The sequence below is a fragment of the Pagrus major genome, chromosome 13 (genome assembly GCF_040436345.1).
Source record: "Pagrus major chromosome 13, Pma_NU_1.0".
Lineage (NCBI taxonomy): Eukaryota > Metazoa > Chordata > Actinopteri > Spariformes > Sparidae > Pagrus > Pagrus major.
The window spans coordinates 49940-74483 of record NC_133227.1 but is presented as its reverse complement, the minus strand read 5'-3'; the positions used below and the strand labels follow the sequence as shown (position 1 = coordinate 74483).

The 24544-nt window shown below is 42.0% G+C and overlaps 1 protein-coding gene across 1 annotated transcript; it reads right to left on the bottom strand.

Annotated features, from left to right (window-relative positions):
• Window positions 1-2020: 2020 nt before the first annotated feature.
• On the bottom strand, window positions 2021-23679 carry crebrf (creb3 regulatory factor). The gene is made up of 10 exons (XM_073479014.1): window positions 23548-23679; window positions 13826-14078; window positions 11809-11934; window positions 9425-9600; window positions 7050-8215; window positions 6376-6573; window positions 5225-5414; window positions 4994-5067; window positions 4667-4786; window positions 2021-4022 (listed from the first exon to the last, which is right to left on the bottom strand). Exons 2-10 carry the CDS (start codon window positions 13832-13834, stop codon window positions 3904-3906), a joined length of 2178 nt encoding a protein of 725 aa, XP_073335115.1. The 5' UTR covers window positions 13835-14078; window positions 23548-23679; the 3' UTR covers window positions 2021-3903.
• Between the last annotated feature and the right edge of the window lie 865 nt (window positions 23680-24544).

Here is a 24544-nt window from a genome sequence, read left to right as displayed (position 1 = left end):
ACGTCTGCCATGTTATTATTTTTGTTTGTATGTAAGTGAAAAGTTTCAGAAGGCAATAAGTGTCCGGATTGAGTCTCCATTTGTAATTGGCTTGCCATACAGTACAGTGATAAAGTAACTTCCCCCAAGGCGGCCCGGAACAACACCTTTCAAACGGGCTCTTCCTGGCCGCCCCAGGCTACACACCTCCTCATTAAGTCACAAGTAGAAATCAGTTTACAAATGATAACAATATAGCTCTCTGGAGAAATGTGTCTACACTGTACATCACCCTGAAGAGGAAGCCAAAGCAGACTGTTTTTCCATAGGAAACCTCTACTGAAGGCAAATGAATCAAGACGCCAAGGGGGTCAGCATCAGGATCAATGTAGGGGCCCTGGAATCAAAACCCTCTATTTTTTTTAAGACCACAAACACACTATCTATCCCCTGATCAGGAAATAGACATATCCGGTCAAGACACTGGACTTCCCAAAGCCAAGGAATGATACGCTCTCAAGCAACACCTCATATCATTACATGGCTCCAGAAACATGTAGATGTAACCCTCGCCAGGCCAAACACCTATTCCTTGCTAGATTATACACCTAGCCAGGTCAGGTATTAGACCTATCCTAGCAAGTAGTCGTCAAGTACACTTGCAGCATTCACACCAGGCCTTTTAGCAGCAAATGGAAGAAAAAAATGCTTTTCTTTTTGTTTTGTTTTTTTGTTTTTTTTTCCTTTTTTGGACAAAGTGCTTTTGTTTTCAAACATATAAGATAGAGTATTCTATACATATATCTAACATTTAGAAGATACATATTAACTTATAGTCTATTTACAAAAAATGAATCACTACTAAGAAAATAGCTATGGACGGTAAGGGGGAGAGCAAGTCATTAGGCTACAACTAGACCAAATAAGAATCATGGTTACTCATCATTCTAGTTTCAGAAAAAAGCACCATTTCTCCCTTTTTAGACGGAACGGAAAACAGTAAAAATATATATATATATATACTGTATGTAGCACTAGCTGTTATTCAATCACACAAAGACCACAGCTCTGCGTCACCATCATCAGACATCATTCTGTGAAGGAGCACTTTCCGAATTCAGCCTCGTCAAAAACATCAATTTTTCATTTGTATTTGCCGAGTGAATTCTGGTTGAATTTTACATTTCCCGGGAATGGCAGCGTTTCCTCTGTGGAGGTGGCAGGGGGGCAGGCATGCAGGCATCATGCATGTTTTTTGTTTTTTAAAGGTTGGACATTGGGCATTGTAACTCTGTGTGTTTCTGTGAACAAAGTCATCAAAGTCAACAAAGTCATTCTTTGCAGATGTGACCGGTCAGGAAAGATGGATGCTGAGGACCGAAGGCCAGGCAGGTAAAATTCAGCAATGCAACCTTGAAGGCAGCGATGTCCATCCCAGGAAATGCAAAATTGGAGAGGGAATACGGGAGAAAATCTAAGTAACAATGCACAGTGCTGAATCCATATCAAACTGGGACTAAAGTACGATGGCTTTGGCTTTCTTTCTGAGACAACACTGCCCTCACATCTCCTCACCAAAGACAGCATGTCCTCATTCTCTTTATAGACCATTCAAACTAGACCGCTGCAGCCCTGATTCTCCATCATTTCACTTCAGTCCGCAAAGAGGGGTCAAGGGTAGGTTTATATACCAACTATCAGATAGACTGGCTGCTCTTGAACATCTTCTCTTCACTCCTGTCTGACCAACAAATACTCCCAAACCAACAGGAAAGCTAGCAGGCAGCTAAAGTACAAAAATATAACAAGAACCTTTTTTTTTGGTTTTGTGTTTTTTTTCCTCTAACTTTCTCGATGCAAGGATAGGCTTTAGAAATGTGTCATGCTTAAAAATGAATCAATTGTCATGAAAAGTGGCATTTCACCATCGATAGATATATCATTAATGCTTCTATATACAGTACTTTAAAACACAACTCAGTTAATATTTTGTTGATGAACTCGACCTCGTCTACATATACAGAAAATCAAACAAGTGACACAGGAACAAAACATTTTGGTTATTGTTGGTGACATTTTGACAAACAGGCAAAAATGTAACATAGCTTATCTACTAGCGCTCTTGGTTTTTGTCCTAGATAGCGCCATTAACACAATTAGCACGTGGCGGGAGGAATCAGTTCAGGAATGAAGTGCTCGCTAGGCAACAAATCTACTGGAGAAGCCCATAGATGGGGTTAATTTTTAGATAAAAAAAAAAAATGAATGAATGTTCCTTTTCTGTACAGAATTGGACCCAAGCTAATTTCACAGTTCAATGAAGTTCCCTGACCCTCCCACATTTCTTACATTCAATACGGCGTCAGGTAAGCTGTGCAAAACCTTACTTTAACTGGCTGGTCGCCATTTCGTTGCATGTGTCTTTGGTACAAAAAACAATCAAAATATAGTGTGCAAATATTTTTTTGTAACTCTAAACGAAAATATATGTTAACCCTCCCCCAATCCCTAAAGACAAGAGTACCAAAAACCAAAAGTAATCTATTGCAGAGCCCTCCTATATACACAGACTCTGTGGCATCACGCAACGAGAGCTTCCATTTCATTTTATGTACATTCAGAATATCTTCAGACTGAAATACACAACAAACCCCCACAGGTGCCTCCCTCCTCACATTCATTAACTATCTCCCTCAGTGTAATGTAGTCCTCTCCTTGGCTGGACCTCAGGGAGTTCTGACCAATCACCTCCTCTCATTCAGTCCCTTACACACACTCACACTCACTCAGACTTACAGAAACACACACACATACATACACAAGGCACAATGAATAGAACTCTGATCAAACACTAGTATGAACACACCAAACTGTTAGCCTGGCCGTCTCTACTGTACAAAAAAGGGGGAGCCGGTTTTAACCTGGGAGACACTTTTATGTACAGTTTCCTCGAGGAGATGGATCACTGTTTATGTCATCTTCATCACCGCCACCATCATCTTCCTCACAATCTGCTCCCACACTGGCAAAATGTCCGTTTCACACAGTCCAGTTATAACCAGCACAAGGCCAAAAAGCACCAAACTACATGCACTTCCTCTCCACATGGTCAACTACCTCCTCTTGTTTAGGTTAACGTCATCAAAATTAGACGCTAAGCTTCCTCCTGCGACTCAGCAGGATGTCTGTCGCTCAGTTGTTGATGGTCTCATTTGAACTTTCAGCTTCTACTACTTTAATTTGCTAAAAGTCAACATCGATATTCTATCAACAGAAGACCTGATTGGCAAACAGGGGGTGGCACGAACATATTTAAGCCTTCAATACAAAATATTTCCTGTCACCCCGAAAACTTCACTGAGTGGGCCAATTAAACATCCTGGAGTTAATTTGTGTTGCCATGTGAGGTTAACCTCGTCTAGATATTGATAACTGGATCTTTTTCGACCTTTGATGGTGTCTGACGTGTAACAATTCCTCCTCTGTCATCACAACCTCAAACAAATTGTGTGAAAGTATTCCAGTGGTTACACTCGTGTGACTGTCAGAACCGACCCTACACAATGCTATGTTAAACACATCTAATAATCACCAGTGGATTTAGAACGTGCTATTCGCTATACACCGAGCCATCCCTTGCTTTTTGAGGCGCTTTTCCCAACAGACGCTCACGATGGGTTGGGAGACAGTGACGCACTGTCTCTGCGCACAGCGTGCAGAGACAGAAAGCTAGGGTGTACGCCATACAGGTGCATGGCGACAACAAGCACACATACATACACACAGGGAGTGGTATGTGTGTTTGTGTGACTAACAATGTGTGTGTACTCTGGGTTGGAGGGGCATGCAGAGGGGAGCATAGTTACAATGGGACAGCACGGTGGGAATATTTAGTCCACTCCTCTCAGTGGACCACACTTCTGTCTAGATTTTGGAGGTGGGGACTCGCAGGCCGACCAGTCCGCCGGTGGGATCCCCGCGTCCTGTGTTGTCCAAGATCTTGTTGACGAAGTCCGAAGTCTGCCCAGCAACAGGTGATGCCACTGTCCACACAAAGACACACAGAGATAAATAAAAAGAGAGATAAGAGATAAAAATTCAACAAAGTTTTAATCTGTGGTATAACCAACGGGAGACCATGGATGTGTGAAGTGATTCTGGTGACACTACTCTGCATAAGATTGAAGTAATTGAATGTTTTCGCTTATCGTATTGCACTTTGTAGACAGTTGCTGTGCACTGGCATGACAGCTGGCTGCATATAGAGAACAATGTAAATTGTCCAGCTTGTTTGGATGAAAATGAGCTTGTCTACCTTGAATGAATGACGCACTGTTTGTGTTTTGACAATGTTTCTCATACGAGTTATTAATCCCATAAATTCAAATCTGTGAATATCATTCCAACTTTACCGCAGTCGACAACACATCCAGGAGATTAAGTCAGTAAAAACAAGTAAAATGCAGACATCGCTTATCCCATGCCAATACATCACATAAAACAAAAACTTTGGGTGGCAATTTCCCTGATACTAGTCCCGTTCATATAGGGCTTAAGATGGCGTTTGAAAGTTTCCCACATGATAAAATAATTTGGCTATAAAGTCCCTATTTCTGAGAATTTTTATCATATTTCACATAACAATATGTCTATTTTTGGTTACCAGTCAGCTGTAAAAGATTCTTACCAAGTGTCTCCTGGATGAGATGCTCCAGAGTGTCAGTCATGTTGGTCGGACGCGGAGACGAGTCCTCCACTCGGGCCACGATCTCCTCCTTGATGGCGTTGATCACAAACAGCAGTCGGTCTGAAGGAGGACAGCAAACAAACAAGCATTAAGCACACAGCCATTACACTCCATCGATTAATCATCAACTATCAGAAGGTCAACTTTAAATTAGACAGAGCTTAAAAATAGGTACAGCAGCATAAATTACAATAATCACAATCGCTGCAGTGGGTTGATGAACTTTGTGTAAAAACTGTAACATATATGGTGTCATAAGCAACGTACCATACTCTGTGCTGAGTCCCCAGAGCTTCACCTTGTTTGCTTCATACTGGGCCTTCTTTTTTAGACGGCAAGCTCTACAAAACACGACAGGTGAGAGGAGTTTACTCATGGAAAGAGGAAAGGCACTGGGAAACATGACATACTGCTCCCAAATCAGCATCTTGACTACAATATCGTGGAGGTGAGCATGATGATAAATAAACAGTTGTGCGTATATAATGCATAATTTACCTGGACGCCAGCTTGTTCTTCTCCTTGCGGGACCGCGGCCGTGCAGTCAGCGGCAGCTCACTCACGGGGGTCAAGTCGCTGATCACCTTGTTCAGTTTGCGGAGCTCAGTGCCGATCTGCAGCAGCTTGCGTGGATTGGGTGTCAGGTCTTCCACGTCAGTGCGGCGAGATTTCTTCAGCATATACTTTCCTTCATGACAAGAGAAGAAAAGAAGCCATTAGCGATGATTAATGCATAAGAAAAAACAAGCCAACTGCAGGTTCCATTTCTATTATTGAAGTTGGTTTCTTGTGGTTTATCAAGTTAATATTAATTGATCTATATTAAATAATCTGTGCTCTGAACAATAAATCAATCATGAAACGTTTGCTTGTATCTCTGCCAGTAAAAACTTTTCTTCCTTCGTCCTCCAGAATCCATTTAAATTACTTCATATAATGTTCAATTTGCACCGTTTCCCCCAATTTGACATTTTCTCATTTTTCTCATTGCAGTCAGCAGCAAACACATTTTAAACAGTTGTTTTTCATTCAGTTGATGACAACTGCAGTGGATCTACAACAGGTCCTGGTTCAGTTATAAAGAAAAATATCCCTGTGTGTTGAATCTCAACACTTTAGTTATGATTGAATTTTCAAACAGCACAAGCTTCAAGTGCTTTTTCTTTTTGAAATGATCAATATGCATCATGAGTCATCCTCTACATCCTCACACAACATTCATTTCAAGCGACAGAATTAAATAAATACGGACATGAATGCGAGAGAAATCTGCTGCCTTTTATGTGAGAAATGAGACGTGCTCCTTTCATCCAATTAATATTTTCAATGTGATCACTCAAACTGCAGTATCACTGCAACATGCTGTGCACAGCTGCTGTTGTGGAAAATTCAAACTGTCACAGTCCTTCTGAATGTCTTGAGCTACAGACGCCACTAAAAGTCAATTATATGCTTTCTGCCTTGATTGAGGCATTGAAATGAAATGTCAAAAATATAATAATCCATAAGATTATTTCATGTCGCTCCTTTCAAGTCGCTCCTTTGAAGATTCTAGTAAAGAATGGTCATTACATCACGACGTCTGTTTGTGCTCCAGTGTTCAGTTTATATACGTATGTGTGTGTGTGTGTGTTTTTGCGTATGTATACCATGGAGAGGCCCGTTCTTCTGGTACAGGTTGCTAGGCAGCGTGTGTCTGTCCCACTCAGACGGCTTAAGCATACGTTCCTGTTTGGAGGGGGTGAGCTGCTCGCTGTACTCCCAGAAGTAGCGGCGCTTGCCTCTCTTCCGGCTGGACACTCCTGCTGTCAGGCCTTTAATGTCCTCCATCAGCTCCATGTCGCAGCCTGGTGGAGGCGGGAGGAGACGAGGCAGGAGAATAGGGAGGAAATCAGAACAGCAGAAAAGAAACACGAAGGAGAAATAGAGGCAGAACATGATCGCTTAAAGCTGCTATGAGGAACTTTAATTTTCTGTTGATTGTGGTGGCAGTGAAAGAAAATAAACTTTGTTCTAGCGCTGTACGACCAGACTACAGAGCTGCTTCAACCTCAGAACTCCTCCATAAAAAATAGTTTTATTAATAATTTAATTACTTCTTCAACCCAGATAAGTCAGAATCCGACCGATGACAGGCATTAAGAATAACTATAATAACTTTGCCAATCTTCTCGCTTTCAGTGTCGGTCATATAGGTATCAGTATTGAATTGAGGCTGGTAGCTCATAACCAGGTAAAAGTTAATTGTGGTACGTTTAAGTAGTAAATAGATAACTGAATGCCAGTGATTGGTTACACAAGAAGGAAGATGACGGGATGCTACCTGGCTCGGAGAAGGCATCACTCATGTCGTCATCCTTGTCTGCTTCGTAGTCTTCATCCTCCTCCTCATCCTCTTCCTCCTCATTCTCCGACAGCTCATGCTCGCTGCCAAAACCCTCATCGTGGTCTTCATCATCGAGCTCCAGCCCGTCGCCTTCCTCCTCCTCTGCCTCTTCCTCATCCTCCTCCTCCTCCTCCTCCTCCTCCTCTTCTTCCTCCAGCAGGGAGTGGGCTCTACTGGCCAGTCTGCTACGGGTCAGGAACAGAGAGTAGTTGTGTTCCTCTTCCTTGCTCTTCTCTGTACCCTCGACAACGCCGCCGCTAGCCCCCGCCACGCTATCCCCGCTGCTGATTGTGGCAGAGGTGCTGCCCTCCAGGGCCTGACTCGCCTCAATAAGGTGAGGCATTGCGGCAGACCAGCCTACAGGCATCTCTCTCCTCCCTGGCCCCTCTGACCTCCTTTCAAAGCTCATCAGGCTGCTAGAGCAGCTGGCTGCTGCAGCAGGAAGTCCCACCAAGGCAGCGCTCGCCGAAGTGGAGGCCTTTTCGTCTTGGGGCTGGGAGAGAGGTAGAGGGGGATCAGACCTCTCGAAATCCGTCTGGGAGGGCTTGTCGGGAAGAGTTTTATGCACAGCACTCACACGGACTTTGGCCTTCCGCACAAAGTCAGAGCCATGAGAAGTCGGGGCCGCCATCTTGGCTCCTCGGCCATGGGGCTTGGTTTGAGCTTGGCCGTAGTCCTGGGTGAGACTGAGGAGGTTCTGGGTCTTGGCCATGGTCTCGGTGCTGGAGGGGACGGGCCTGGTGGCTTTTTGGGAGCCTTCTGGAAAGTCTGGGAGAAGGCTGCGGGAGGGACGGGAGGAAGATGTGGAGCTCAGGGAGGGCCGCACAGAGCTGGGGCCCGATCCTTGTCCAGGGATCAGGGGTCTCTTACTGTGACAGGGAAGCTGGGACGGCTGAGGCTGAGGCTGGGGGGCAGACAGGGTCAGGTCAGCAGGGGGGTAGAGAGCCTCACACACAGGCTGCGAATCCTCGCTGTTAAGCTGAGCCAGCGTCGGGGTTCGACCAATCACTTCCTCGTCCTGGTACGGACTAGAGAAGTCATCCAAGCCAAGGAAATCCACCTCTTTGGTACCCCAGATGTCACAGCTGGCCAGCCGTGTGTATCTGCAGAGCAGAGACAAACAGCTTTATCAAGAGTGAAAGCTTTTATTGTATATAGCCTTCAAAATGTCATTGATTCCAAGACATGATAAGGATTTTCTGATTTTCCCTGTTTTATAAACTTGAATGAATACAATATAGACTAGATAAAGCTCAGTACCGTCATACATTTTACATCTAGTAGTAACAGTTTTGACACAGTCACTGCTTTAATCTCTTTATGAAGAAAACTGCTGTTTGGTAAATCACAGTTAGGACAGCTTCTACTGACCCAGAAACACTCCACAGCTACCAAACAGAAAGGTGGGACTAAGCTGGACAGTCTGGGTTGTAAAAGAATGACTCACTCATTATCCAAAAGATGCAGCACTTGCCTCTGTCCCACTGAAACATGACCTCAATCAACCCTCTTAACGGCAGATACCCTCAACCCAGCACTTCTCCGCCTCCGTTTTTAATAGCCTTTAGACTTCAGAAACTGTTGTCTGCCCTCAGCTGACATCAGAGGAGAGCGTGCACAAACTATTTTGGCAGCAGAGCATCAGGATAGCTGCAGGACAGACGGAGCATCACCTGAGATCTCAGGAGACTGCGGCAGCCAGCTGCTTCGTTGTTTACCGACCTCTTAAACCACACCCTGCCTTGGAGCAAAACCAATACCTGCTTCGAATCATCTGCCTGTGTTAGACCAAGATGACCTGCCTCCATGAATTACCTGTCAGTGATGGTAAACTCTCCGGCTATCAAAACCTTTAGGCACCTGTCCGATCTCATAATGCTCACAGACTGACTTCATTTCTGCGTTTCCTACAGTAGAAACCAAGCAAACATGATTCAGGAAATCACTGAGCACAACCTCCTCTGTGCCAGAACCCTCTTAATTGACTTAAATCCAGCTGGTCCCCCCAAAAACAATTATACCGTTACCTGTATCTATATCGGTATGTATGACAACCAGGTCATTTTAAATGACTCCTGCGAGATCGAAATGTCCTCTGGACCCTAAATGCAACCTCCTGTAGTTACTGCCCCATCCATGCTACGCACATACCCAAGCCACATTCAACTTCAGAAACTTTATGGAGAACTAAAAGGCAGAGCGCCATTTGACTTTCATCGAATTCATCAGTATGTTATTGTGTCTTATTTACTTACTGCTGTTTTTAACTTGATCTAAAATAAGCTCCAGTACAAACATAAATAATCAAGTACCTGGTGAGGTCTTCCCAGTAGGAGTCCCACTGTTCGAACGCTGAGCTGCTGTAGACCGTCTCACACTCGCCCAGACCCATGAGCTGATCCACACAGCCCTCCACCTCCTTCCCTCCATCCCCGACCCCCACCACGCTGTCCCCACAGGGGCTTTGTCGATGGGTCATGTCTCTGTCCTGCACAGTGGAGGAAAACATGGATTCTGGGTTAGAAGATCTTCTATTTTTTAAATTCCATTCAGTTTAGTTTCTGTTTTCATTTTACTACCACAACCTTGTCACAAAGACTGTGTATTCATACTTGCAAGTGCCTGGTAGGTGAATGTCTACAGAGCTGAAGCGTGAGTTCTCAGTCAGAAAAAATTATTTTGTAAAGGATGAGGCAAAACACCATCTTCACAGGAGAGACGGAGAAGATCACAACAGAACACTAGAAATCTTTTTATATTGTACAGTTAGTAAAGGTGTTCATAGAAGTCATATTTGTCCAGGGTCGAAGAGGATGCCACATCGTCCAACACAACACAATCATCTAATTAATGTGTTACTATGGCGATAGAAATTGAGAGCACAGCTCTGAATCACTATTGTTTAGTCTACGGTGAACAGTAAATTGAGAGAGACTACACCTGTGGCTGACAGCATGAGCAGTGACAGGTGAGCTGTGAGCCAGGCAAATGTCACACGGCTGATAAACAATTAGGCACAGGCCGCTCTGTTCTGTCTAGCGGCTGAGTAAACCTCCGCTTTTCAATGAAATTGAAACAAAAGAAAACAAACAAAAGATAACAAAACATTGAAAGTGAAAGAGGTGTTGTGTTTTCTTCAGTAAAAATGTCTAACCAACATGTAGGAGGGATTCGAGGGACTTTCCATTTACTTCAGCTGTGAAGAAGGTCTGCCGTCGTCCCTGCAGACATTTTGACTTCACTCTGTTCAGGTGACAACTTCTGTGTTGGATTCAAACCTAATTACTTTCTTGTTCGTGTTTAATCTAAATGCTGTCAAATTTGTGTAAAACATCTGACTGTAATACTTTTTTTTGTAGTCCTTTTCTTATTTGAATTTTAAAAAGGATTAGAAACAAAATATCACTGTGCCACTTACTGAATTCTCTCTGGTGTTTGTTGGGAGCTTGTGAGCTGTGTAACCTAATATTGTTTTTCGATACGGGTGGGGAAACTCGTGCAGAGCAGAGCTGTGAGCAACTGTGACCACTCGAGCTACTCAAGCTGGCGCGGGTGCGAGTGTTTTTCCACTGCACAGCATGGCAAGGTTAAAGAAGCTGTTTGCCTCAATGACACACTGGAGATGTGTGGGACTCTTCATCTAACATCTCCCTGCGGCTGTTTCTTCTTGAACTATAACTCAGAATATGTCCATATCTTGGTGTGCAGACCTGTTTTTATTGAAGAATAATAACACATACGAATCTCAGCCAACTCTCTGATATACTACTTGCATTTCCTGCAGGTGCTTCACAATAAAAACTATTGCTGGTTTGCAAGTAGAGAGCTTTTAATGTGAAGTGGCAGCAGCAGGAAGCTCACACAACTCCAATAAAAGCGATCAGTAAACGTTAAAATAAATAAGGCTGATATCTGACAGCATGAACAGGAGCTAGATGCTACAAAAGTATTGCGAGAGTATCTGTATGTGTTTGCGTATCGTTGGCACACTGCCCTATATATCTCACACTGGTGCATCTTCAAAATTCGTCTGTGCCACAGGGGATAAGTTGGTTCCACAGCTTAAGATTTGTTTTTTTTTTTATTTTTTTTTTTGGACTCTGCACTAGAATCAAAACAAAAACTGACCTGAAATTGGTTAAAGCTCGGTACAGAGAACAGACAGCGTGACTATCATCAATCGATGCCAATCAGTGTTTAAATGTGAGCTACAGTGAAGTATGAAAAGCATTTTTATATTTTACATTGAAAGCCTATCAGAGGAATCCCTGAAAGCAATAACAGCAGTTAACAATAGTCGACATGCCTATTGAATCATGTTTCCACCACAATAAATGATGCAGAAACTATACTGTGCTTGAGAAGATGATCATATGTGATGCATGAGGAAACTGGTGATCTTTAAACTTGGATCCTTCATTCAGATGCAGCTCAGTGACGGCGCAGCGTGAGCAGCTGTGACTGATCTGAAAAGAAGTCAGGCTCAAAGGACGGTTAGCACGGTCTGAAGCTCATCTGTAGCAGGGCCTTAGTGAGATGAGTCTGTATTAGTTAATGTATCATTGTATAAATACAGGTGTGGACGATAGGAACAGCTGTACACTCTTATATCGGGTTAAATAGTACTCTTTGCTCTCTGATTGTGTGCGTGCGTGCGTGCATGCGTGCGTGCGTGTGTGTGTGTACAGTCACTCACCAGTTCGTACATGAAATCTGGGTCAGAGCTGGTGGCGAGAAGCTCAGTGCTGGTCAGGGCCTGGTCAGCAAAAGAGTAGTTCTGAAAGGCGTCCCCAAAGGGAGGCTCCATCCCACTGACGCTGGGCTGCAACACAACAGAACACCGAGGTGAACAAACAAAAGTAAACGTCATCATCACCGAAAGCAGAGTATGATGTAAATTGACTTTAGTGCAGTTTTTTAAATTCTGTAAGTTGTTTCAGTTTTCTAAATCTGTCATTTACAAGATGAGCAGAACATCCTGACAATGGTGCTTTTCACACAGTAAGGCCATGATGACTCAGCTGCTGAGCTGCAGACACACATTATTTCTTCATCTTTGATATACAGAGATAAACACAAGAGAAGGCAGGACCCTGGTTTACCTGATGCTCATAATGAATCCCTCACAACCCATCGGAGGAGTAACAGCTCGTGAATCGTATCACCAGCAAATGTTAGCAGCTGACAAATAGTTAGCCTCATAGATCTTCTGGTTGGGGTTCGTAATATATGGTATTTCCTCAAATACCAGCATCTGCAGAGAGTATTCGACTTTTATATGAAGCAGGTTCATATTAGAACAGACCTTTATTTCTTATTCCTTTTGTTTGATAGAGTATTTGGCCATATTGTAGTACAGAGCCTCCCAGTTTTCTGATAGGCTCCCATTTGCCCTCTGAAGTGTTTGTTGCTGCATTTAGTTGTTACCACAACCTCAAAATTTCCAGTATCCATTTTTCAAGACTAAAGTTTCAGCGGACATCCCTTCAGTTCTTAAGAAGGCTTTTATTGTGAAATTTTTGCAGGAAGGTGTTTCTGTGACTTGCACTGTTCCCATACAGTACATCAAATGTTGCTGCTGCCATCTTGTAGCACCTGTATGTTACTACAAAATAGTGTTCACATCGATAACTGTATACTACACTTGTTACTGGAGGGTACCAGTAGATGGCACACCAGACACCTCAGTCCGTCATTGCTGTCCCGGCTGCTGCTGACATGCTTCCTGACCCCTCACCTTGTCATAACCCATATATTGTATTTGGTACGTGCCTTTATTTGTTAGTGCCAACCACGCCTTCTGGAGAAACGGCTTTTATTTGAGAACCAGCTTTGTTTTAAAGAGGAAACATGGTAGCTTGACAAATACTGGAATCACTAATAGTGTGTTCAAAATATCCACTATTGATGAAACACCCGATCGTAATTTAAAAAAATGTAAACACATAACATAAATACGCAATCTTGATTCAGATCTTGAATATTAATTGTGGCCAAGATACATACTGAGAAGGCCATTTAATAGTTAATAATTTGACTTGTCAGCGCTCTCTGGTGGTCAATCTTTGTAAAGGTTATGCTTGGAGACAAGAGATATTGCAGTTATATACAGTAATATTTGTCCCCACACAATCCACCAGGATGCCACACATGTTTGCTACAATATCTTAACGTAAAGCAAGGATGGCAACAGGACAGGGTCTGAGATCATCTTCTCCTGAGGTCGATTGCGTTGCGTTTCTTTTAATTCAACACTACAGAGAATTTAAAACAAAAAAACTTCAATCTGAAATCATGTCCACACACAACACTCAGCTAAAACATATTTTTGAGAAGAATCCAGAGTTTACATATTCATTCACTAACTCATTCCCTGGTCACAGCCCATCTGCCCCCAGCAGCTGTTTGGATGCAGCGTCTACTGACGTCACACTGAAGTGGGGTCAGACTCTCGCCTTCTTCAACACAGCTGAACTGTGTTTTACATCTCCGGTATTGTATGTCTGCTTCTGGTTACTGAAAAGCTCCTTTGTTTTCATTTGTGTACTAGATTTGAAAGTTTCTATTTGTATTTATCATATTCTAACAAAATTATGATTTTTCATACTATTTCAGACATCAGACACTTTTCAAACTGTCCAGGCCTGTTTGGAGGAATCCTGTCCACCTGTGTGCCACTGACAGTCCAGTTCCCTCTCTGTCGTCCCTCTTACCTGAGGCATCGCCAGGCACAGCTTAGAGGTCCAGCGGGGGGAACCTCTGGGCCTCCTGTCCGGTCCCAGTGGTGGCGGTGTGTGGTTGTCCGATCAGCACAATAAATAACTGATAAACAGGACGAACAGCGAGTGCTGGTGGATGCAGCCTTCAAGGCTGGAGGGGAGGGGGAGGGGACGGGTCAGTAACTGGGATCGACCTGGTCTGGTCTGGTCTGTTGCGGTCTGATGTGGTGCTCTGTATGCTCCAGGTCTGTGGTAAAAACAGAGCAGAAGTATAAGAATCCAAAGCGGAAACAAATAAATAACCCAACAGTAACATGCAAGGACATTTTAAACACAGCTGCTGAGTTTCTTTCCCTCACATCAAACTGCAAGAGGATGAACTGGACTGTGTGATATTAACAGGTGAATGAACAAAGCAGAAAAAGTAGGAACTAAACTCTTATTTTATATCTAATAAAAAAGATAAAAGAAAAGAAAGATAAAAGCACATAAAAAGCAAAAATGACTGTAAGAACTCTGAAAATCAACTAGTGCTGAATCCAATAGTCAATCAACAGGAAATTATTTGGCAACAATTTTGATAATTGGTTAATTGTATGTTATTATTATTACTATTATTGTATTTTAGTAATTTTTTTAGCATATAAAACCAATCACTGGTTCTAGCTTATACAATGCAATTACTCGTTAACTAATTTGTTGCTAATTTACACATCCAGCAGTTACAGAGCAAAATTATCATTTAATTGGCATCGTGTTTCTAGCCAACTAATGAATATAAGTCAATTATTCACTCTTTACTCTGCTACCAACTCCTGAGGGAAAGATCTGGCTCTTTAGCTGCTGAACCTTCAACTTCGTTCACAAGCTAGTTGCTAAATATGTCTATCTGCTGATAGCTGCTGAGAAGGAAGTGTACAGTGGGTTTTTTGAGTGTTTTCACTAAAATGACATTATGAGACTGGTGAGGTTAAACAGAAACAGTACATTTGCTAGCCGCACAGCTAAATAATGACATGAAACTCACAGCAACGCTTGTGTGCCTTTATTGTGATTATTTAACGGGGATTAAACTGCGATATAAAATTAAACACATTTAATTACAGTATATTAGCTCAGGAAATGGTGTTAGCATGTTTGCAAACATAAGCTGTAGGAGCTAACAAGCTAACAACAGTATAAGTTGAACAACACTTAACTTTCATTATTTATTATCAATGTCCTTCCATTCACTGCCGGCCATGTGCCCTCCCCCTCTGCTGCTTGTTTTATCTCACCATGCAGCTGCATAAAGGGAGTGAATAAACAATCAATATATCCCACCCTCTCTCAAACAGGACAGACAGTGAAGAGGTTTGTGAGTTTCACTGTAGAGTAAAAGTGAATTTCGGTTGCTAGGTTACTTGTCGACGCTAACTGGTCACTTTTGTGATGCAGTACATTGTGAATAAAACCTAAATTAAGTGGAATTCCTCTTAAAGTTTTTATACCCTTTTCTCCATGCACCAGTCCTATTCAACCACAACAACAGACAGGCCTTTGTTTGTCAAAAAAATAGTTTCTGTATCTTTAAAAAGGAGCACATCATGGGAAACTCTGAACCAGTGCTTCTAAAACTGTTGCCTGCAGTCCTCTCTCTGTTTACTGATAACTGCTGGGTGGGAGGCTCAGCCTGCTGTCTACATCTCTAGAGCTGGACCTAAAGTCAACACAGAACTGGGCCGTGCTAGTCTATCGTAATCTCATCTTTCCTCCTCTGTCCCTCTAATTCACTTCTGCTTTTCCTAAATATGTTCTGATGTCGTTTGGCCTGTATCGTGAAACAAGATTAATGAGTAAGCCAGCTATCTTTGGGCTTGACTAAAGTTTTCAGATATCTCAAAGCTGACTCAGTTTTAACCGGAGTTGATCATCATTGTACCCTACTGTATGCAGCACGGCTAGCCTGCTTCAGGCTAAAGCTACTAGTTTCTTTCCACCATCGGATTGGGGCAGCTGTGTCCAACCGTTTCTGTAACTAAGTCAACAATCTGACATTCACACTCACTTCACAATGTGATTGGTCAGATGTGTGGCAGTAAGAAAGTTGCCAAGGTTTGAACTTCCCCCTTTCTTTCTGGACAAAACTTTAGTTTCACTTTTCATGTGAAAATTAAAGTGTAACACAATGAATGTCTTTCACGAGAGAGAATGTGCATCGTTATTCCCATATTTCAACAATAGCCAGCTTTATCATACGTCCTCTATGTGAATGGATTCATTCAGAACAGCTTATACATACAGAACAGATCAGAAATTGTAAATAGACCAAAATACTGACCAATCTGATTTAATATAATCAAGCCTAATCCAATATTCAAAATTTTTGTAAAATCCTGCTGACAAACCAACAAACGGACGAACATGAGTGAAAACATAACCTCGTTGGCGGAGGTAACAGTTGTTAGTGTACATCTACTGTCAGTCTACTGATTGATAAAGTGATCGTTTCAGCTATAATGTGAAATAAAAAATGTAAAAGTGGTGTTAATGCTGTTCTTGCAACAGAGGCTAATAAATGAATGTGTAAATATCTGTCCGACTTTAAATGACTTGCACGATGCTCTTCATTTCCTTTAGTCTAATCAACATACCTAACCAGAAAGTCCATTAGTCATTACTCAAAGCATACAGCAGCCCTCGGTCTAGGTTGTAGCTGCCAGAAGTTGTTGTGTGTGAATAAGCTTCGAAAGGAAATGTGTGCTCTCCAAATTCAGCCCACATCGTATGTTTGGAAAGCACAGACTTTTCCAAACCCAACTACCTCCACACCTTCGTTCAGACAGCATCTGATTTGTTCTGAGTACATCAAGCTGAACCTCAACATCATTTTAGACCTCACTTCCACCCTTCCCTCACTCTTGTTTCATTCTCTGCTTGTTTGTCCCATCACCAATTGACCCAAACACATGGACTGATCTTTGGTCCTTTTGCTGTTTTTGCATAGCAAATACATGAGAATCTGCATGGAGACATGACCCCTGCAGAGAACAGCTGACACACGATCATGCACCAATCCCACTCCTCTGAGGCCGTTTGACGACATCACTTCCTCTGCCGAGTGAACTTCTCACCCCTGAGATCTGTTCACTTGTATACACATTTTGCATAGAGACAGGAAGTGGCAGAATACACAGCGGTACACATTTAAAAAAAAGTAACACCTCTACAAAATGCACATGCAAGCACACAGGTCAATGCACATAAATATGCATGTAGACACACACTATCTTAATGACCATCAGTATATTTAGAAGATCAGCCTCTGAAATACAAATTGTGATCATTATCATATCTCAAGTGTACTTCCTTTCAGGGCAGCTGCGTCTGGTTTCACTTGCAGCAGAAACAGAATGAGGAAGCATATGGCCTGAGCACAACAGTAGCACCAACATTAATCCAGACTCTCTGCTATCACAGAAGGAAACAGAGAGCCTGTGTTCACAACCAGCAATCTCACAAACAGGCACAAAATGAGTCTCACCTCTACAGGCAAAGCTGCAGCGAATATTTGAGCCACACAATTTAATATGATCCAACTCAGTAGCTGACACAGGCTGTGATGTACAGCCGGATATTTATGACCGAGCCTGACAGGCCCTAAACACTCGAGCTGAATTTCTCTCTCAGGCTTTGGTCAGAGATGAGGCATTAGATCTTTTCCTTTAGCCCGTATACTTTGGGATTTCCCTTGCTTTAGGGTTGTACAGGGTTCAAAACATCAGATTTTCTCCAGGCGTACTTTATGACTTAAAAGGGTTACATTTTTCTTTTCTAGGGCAACGTCAAACGGAAAAACCTTCGAGTAATGCTTGATAAAGACAGTTAGATAAACTGAGGAAGACAGAGGTTGCTCAACAGGACAGAATTTTTGCAGCATCATGATTACAACTCAGAAATGCATTGGGAGAAACACATTTTGGTTGAGTCTGAAACAAGGGCCGGCTTTGGCTCATCCAGCCCAGGTAACAAAACACTCCCCTCACTCTCAGTAATGTGATTGACTTTTGATTATGCTGTTATGATTCACTGTGGCTGCATCACTCTCGCCTGCTGCAGCTCACAGGTTCGATATATCAAATGTCTTCTTGCACAATTTGCAAAATGCGCTTTTGTTGTTTAGAGCACTGCTTGATAACTAACTTTGACATGTGGGGTCCCAATGCACTCCGTCTACGAACTTATGGTTTCCTGTGTTTATGCCCGGTTCACGCATACATGTCTCTCTACGATAAGCTCAAAATGGACTTGCACAACAACAGCTCTCTCTTTTCTGATCATTAGAAATGAGCATCAGCTGTGGTTGCAGTATTATCTGACAGAGTGTTTATCCATGCTTACATTAGTGGATTAATGAATTTGTCAAGTGGTAGAAAGAAAAATGAATGCAAGCTTGATAATCATATATTTTTATAATTTATTAAATACAATTTATATTTTTCATATTATTACTAATTTGGGAGTTTTAGGTAGTATTCCAGTGAGCATTTTAAGAGATTAGATTGGCCTCTACCACACTGTCATTTGCATACACAAATGCATAGCTTAATGAAGACACATGCTTGGAAACCACACTCCATTATCGCTGAATGTTCATGCACAATCAGATCGGGGAGATCTGCAGAGCTGAGTTGTGACTGTGCTGCACTTGACTCAGAGCTTCACTATCATGCAAACAGCTCACATTCTCCGCCTCACAACATTGGACGTGATCCAAGTAGGCCAATCAGCAGTGTCTTATTTGGAATGAGTTACCTACTGATACCAGTCAGTGGCTGATTCCTACACAGATAACAAGCAGGAGATGCCAGCCAGTTTTCTGAAGAGGACATGTGAGAGAATTTGTTCAAACACCATTAAAGGTCATTAATCCACAAAGTCCTGAACATGTGTACAGCGTGGTACAGTGGACGCTACTCACTAACAGCCAACTGTGTGTTACAGTTGGGACTATTAATGATTCATTTATATTGATAATTTTCATTGGGTAGTATGAGCAGGTAGGTGACAGTTCACAGAGATGCCTGAATTTGGTCATCTGAAAACATTGATACAATGCAGTTAGGGATGCATGATGTAAATAAGCCCCAATAAATTATCGGCCCGATATTGGGAAATTTATATTATCGGTTATCGGCTGATAATGAAATTAAATAGAGCCGATATATGAAGCCAAATTGTTTCTGACTTGATACAGTAAGTGGTGGTATGCAACTTTAAAGTTGGTTTGCAATCTGCCAAAAAACACAAGAAGGAAATTAGAAAAAGAGGAAAAAGACTAAAGAGCCAAATTATGGGGTCACCAGTGTGCAGTTTTTACAGATCCAAAGGAATACAACGTCACGAGCTCACTTAGTTGGCGACTGTTTCATGTTACATTACGGCAGGTTAATGGTCCAGCATCTAACTTAAAGAATTATGGGAGACAAAACAATATCTGGACTACTGGATATATTTACAAAACTGTTATTTATTTATTTATTTGTGCTACAACATTTTGGCTCTGAGCTCAAAATTGCATCATTACATATTTAGAATTCATGAAAACGAAAACATCAAACTACAAAATCTTGGCATGTGGATTGGTCACATCAGTCCGCTATTTGATGAGTGAATTATGTTGGAATCGGCACCCGATATCGATATTGGATTGTATTGGTTCCAACTCTAGTGACAGTGGGGCAATAGGGCGATAAACTCATATCGACTTGTATTGTGACATATGAACACAGAATCACCATCATATTTCTTAACTTTACAAAGAAATATCAAATTATCAATTGCACCTACAACATTTGTTACTCATGTGTTTCCTTCTGTAAAACATAACAGAGGAAACGGCTCATTGGACTGAACATCAATTTGATCATTTTATATGTGACTTTGTGTACACCATATTGTCATATATACAATATCAGATAAAATGTTCATATTTATATCATGATTTCAGTCATATCACTCAGGCCTACTGGTAGATAAGATTAAAGAGATGACAATAGATATCACAGAATGGGTGTATGGTTAGAGGTCATGGTTAGAGCAACCGGCCCAGTCAGTCACCAAGATGCACTTCAAGTACAAATTCTTTCTTCAGTTTACGGAGCAGCTCTTGTGCCACAGTATTGCACTATAAACAGTTCTGAAGATGGCAAATTCACTGCTGCCATGTGGCCATTTACGTTACCTTCAGCTGTACATTTAAAGGGACATGGGGCAGGATTTGTGAAAAAATAAACATGCATTTTAAGTTTTTTAATGCTAATGGGTGATGAAGCGTTCAAAACCAAAAAGAATGAGCCCACCCACGAATCTCTCCATTGCCTTGAACAGGCTGTGTGCTGCATAATGTACTGCAATTCGTGGTCCGAATTTCCAGCGCAGTCCTGCGGACGTGACGTCAGATGACGCTGAATGCGCATCCTCGACAGCTTTCGACTTGGATACAGGAAGAAGACAAGCGCGGTGGACTCAAACTAGTGTTTGGGTAGTAATGGATTCTGCTACGGCCAGCAAACGACCCACCACCACACAAAGTCCACTAAAAAGTCATACTAAGAAGAAAACGAAGGTTTTATCAGCGGCATGTCGTGAGTCAAAACAAAATTACGACCAAAGCTGGGCTGGCACCCGAATAAACATCGGATACGCGTTCGACTCATGGAGGCAGCTTCAACTTGAATTGGGACTGAAAACAGATGCTGACATGGCTCATTTCCTAGTAACCAGGTAAGAAAACATTACAGGTCATGTTTAGAGCTTGATTTGAAAATCATATGAGATCACTGAGGACTTGGAGTGACCCAACGTGCAAAGTAGCATTAGCTGCAAACATGTAACTTAGTCCACCGCTGTGTAACACTGAATAGTTACTGCTGTTCGCAGTTGTAGGCTACCAACGTCATTCCGCGGAGGCATGCACAGAGGTCTTGCAGTAAACAGTCACGTGAACAGCGAGTAAAGAAATAACAGTGTCACAGCATCAGCTGCACTGCTGTGAAGAGTTCATGCGTGCTCCTGCGCCGGCTTGGCTGATGGCTGCAGTTACCCTAACGGCCGCAACGGCCGTCGTGTGACTATTGAGTGTTATTTCTTGAACCTGCCCCAAGTTCCTTTAAACAATACATGTTAAACAAATTTGATGGGTTTATTATGTTCTTGTCTGACTTGCAAGTGTTCCAGCTCATTGATTACCTCCATTCTACAGTTCAGACCCATGAGTATCCACGTGCTATCTAGCGTCTGAGAAACAACCATCAAGTATTTGTCACAATGGATAGGTACAGTATGTTCTTTTTTATTTAAATATCTAGTTCTTGTCCACAGCAGCTCTGTAACACAACTACACGTCAACAGGAAGATTACTGTAAGCCAGAGGGTCCCAAACTGGGGGGACACAGAGCCACAGCAGAGGATAAACGTGAAGTGAAACTATAGTTGAATATACCTTGTTCAGTAACAGGCGTAACTAATACCACTGTTAATTACTGGGCTGCATTGCAATCATTTCTGGAGCGGAGCCATGTTATTGTTATTAATGTAGCTCCACCTGTGCTTTCCCTGCCATGACAGTTCAAAATGATGGCTAAAGAAACAAGAGCACTTTGATGGTGACAAAGCTGTCATGACTCAGGTTAGCAAGATTTGCTCTGAAAGCAAAACAACAACAAATCTAAAATATGAGAAGAGCATCTTGATCTCGAGTCAATACATTAGGAGAGCCTCATGTAAAATCATTTGAGCAGTTTAAATTAAATCGTTCACGAAAATTAGAACCATTTCAGAAAAGAACCTCAGCCCGTGTTCGTGATCATGTTATTCTAAACATTATTCAACACGTTAGATTGTTAACACAGTGTACAGAAAACTTTTGGGATGCTCTGCTGTAAACACACATGGCCCCAAATGAATTATGATAATAAGAAAGACTCATTGTAAATAATATGCTGAACTCGATGCATCTGATGACTAGACATATGTTGTACCAGCACATGCATTTACGGGACACAAATGTTTTCTTCAATGAGATAGTAATAGATGAACAGATCTAGTAAGAAGACACTGCAACTGCTGATGAAATCACAATGAGCTTAGCAGTTTCCCATATATAAAGGGGAAACATTATATAAACAACCACAAATCAAGTGGAAAAACACAAACACTACACAAAAGGCATGAAATAGTAGTAGCAACTGAAAATATAAGAGTATTAAAACTCAGTCTTCTAAAAACATCACATCTGTTACATCTCTCCATCTCTTTGTGATGGATTCACTTGTTTTTGATATAACACATACATCTACATCTCAAAACCATAATCACCACCATCTTACATGCAGGTACAAATTACAACTGACCTATTATAAGCACCAATAAAGCCATAAATGTCACCAGTATGTCCACAGTCTTTGCACTCATCACAGCTCCTCAGCAAAGCAAAATAAAACCTCAATCTAACACTCTGTGCCAACACCCACGTAATCCCTCTTCCCTATTGGCCGAGCGGAGGTGACGTCCCGCCTCCAGTCGTGTTCGATTGGCCGCCGCGACTGTCAATCCCGCGAGCTGCTTCATAATAAACAGCCCGTTTCAATCTAGGCTGAGGCAGAAGATAAACAAGTTGGAGGCCTACATGCCCGTGGCCTAGATAGCTGTATTTAAAAGATGTTTCAAATAAAATCTATAACCTAACACAAAATCTGAACACAACGCTTTATTATACGTCAACCCGTGACGTTTACTAGCATTTATACATAAGAGGAGACACCAAATCAAACGTTTATCGGCTGATAAACTACACTGCTGGTTGTTTTAGGTGTAAATTGAAACTAATCTATCATCCCAAACAAATCGTTACTGAAGATATACCCTCGGTCGAAACATAAGCATGATACGGGTGTGTTATTTAACTTACATCGCATGGAAATGTCTGGCTATGTCGAGCTTTTTCCAGAAGCACTGGATGTGTTTTGTGTTGGGGGGCGTGTACCTACTGACAGCTCAGGCTGCCTGCAAAAAGTCACTGTTGGGCATTTCACTGGCACACAGTCCTTGTCTCACCACGAACACATGTCGATGCAGTTTAATACTTTTCTGCAATATCAACGACACGTTAAATAATTTGTCACTATAGGGTAAGAAGTGCAGCATGATTCGGATAGTTTAAAAGTAAAGTGCACGCCAATCTTCTTACATAAGTGCAGTTTTTAACCATCCTGACCCCGAGTAAGACATGTAACCACACTTATAAAGATGCCGACTAATTAACTGCACGGGGACTCAATCATGAAACTCAGCGGGACGTTATTTTTGGACAGGTGTAGCAGCGCTGAGTGACATTTGACAGCGACCGAAATTCATCGTGAAGCGTTAGCTAGCTACATTTCAGCTCGTAAACACTTCCTCCAGGGGCTCGATAAACTGCTCTGCACACGTTAGTCGTGTCACTTGCTCCAGAACGAAGGTTTTTAATACGGAACTAGCGAGTCCTGCTTCCTTTTCACCCGCAGCTCACAGTCAGTATGGCCTCCGTCCGCCCCCTTCCTCATCCCAGCTGAAGCTCGATACACAACAACAACCGACCTACCGTTAGCTTCAAAGCTAATCCTCCGCCGCGGCGAAACAGCAATCCGCTGCTCAGCAAACTTCCCCCAAAACGGATCAATAACGCTCCTACTCACTTTTAGGACGCCCACGCATACGTCTCGCTTCGTGTCGGACCTCGTGTATGTTCCCCTGTTGGAGATAATAAGGCCCCCTTTTCAATGGAGTCCACACGCTGTTACAGCTCTCTCGGGTTTGTTTTGTTTTTCTTCTTCCTGACGGGTTCCTGGAAAGCGCGTGACTGCCCGACCACGTGGTGCGCCTCTGGGCCAATAGGAGCAGAGCTCGAGACTGGTGAAAACATTTTGTACAATATAGCACTTTTCTTAATAAACACTGCTGCAGTATCACAGCAGAGTCCCAGCAGGACCTCTGGGCCATATGGACTTTATAATTACATTATTAGGGCTTTTACAAATACCCAGTATCTACTTTAGAAAATGTAGACCATAGATCACAAAGTTTGTAATTTTCATATTGAGTTGCCAGGAATACAATTTTAGTAGCTGCTGTTATTTATTTATTTATTTATTTATTTATTTATTAATATTCCCCCAAAGTTTGTAATTTTTCATATTTTATTAGTTTACTATTCAATTATGTTTTCTGTAAATTCAATTTCCATTTATGTAGGTATGAATGCATTTTTTTTTAAATAATAATTTCCACTTTACCAGGAATACAATTTTGTGCACTGCTGTAATTATTTATTTATTATTTATATTCTGCCGGGGATGGGGGTTATATACACATTTGTTAAATTGGTCCAATTTTGTAAGAAATTAGATTTTTGCATCTTATTCCCAACTTTGGGATGTATGCCGGTTCAGTCGCCATCCCAACGCATCAGTATTTGATGAGTTGGTAATTCTTGGTAAATCAAGATTTGTTGTTAAATCTTTATTGCATTTTTAAACATTTAAAGGTACCCTGTAGAGTTTTTGACCACTAGCAGTGCTCCAGAGCTGCGTGTGACTGGATAAAATTTCTACCAAAGGTTTAACACATTCCTACTGATTTGCAGATGACGAAAGAGAAGGGCTGCATAATTAATGAAACTTCTATTGTGGTGTA

Bases quoted from the DNA above. Each gene is read 5' to 3' on its own strand.
- crebrf (XM_073479014.1), bottom strand. The intron at 5,068-5,224 runs GTAAATTATGCA...CGTGTTTTGTAG, and splicing joins AAGAACAAGCTGGCGTCCAG to AGCTTGCCGTCTAAAAAAGA. The intron at 4,023-4,666 runs GTAAGAATCTTT...TTGTGTGGACAG, and splicing joins TCTCATCCAGGAGACACTTG to TGGCATCACCTGTTGCTGGG.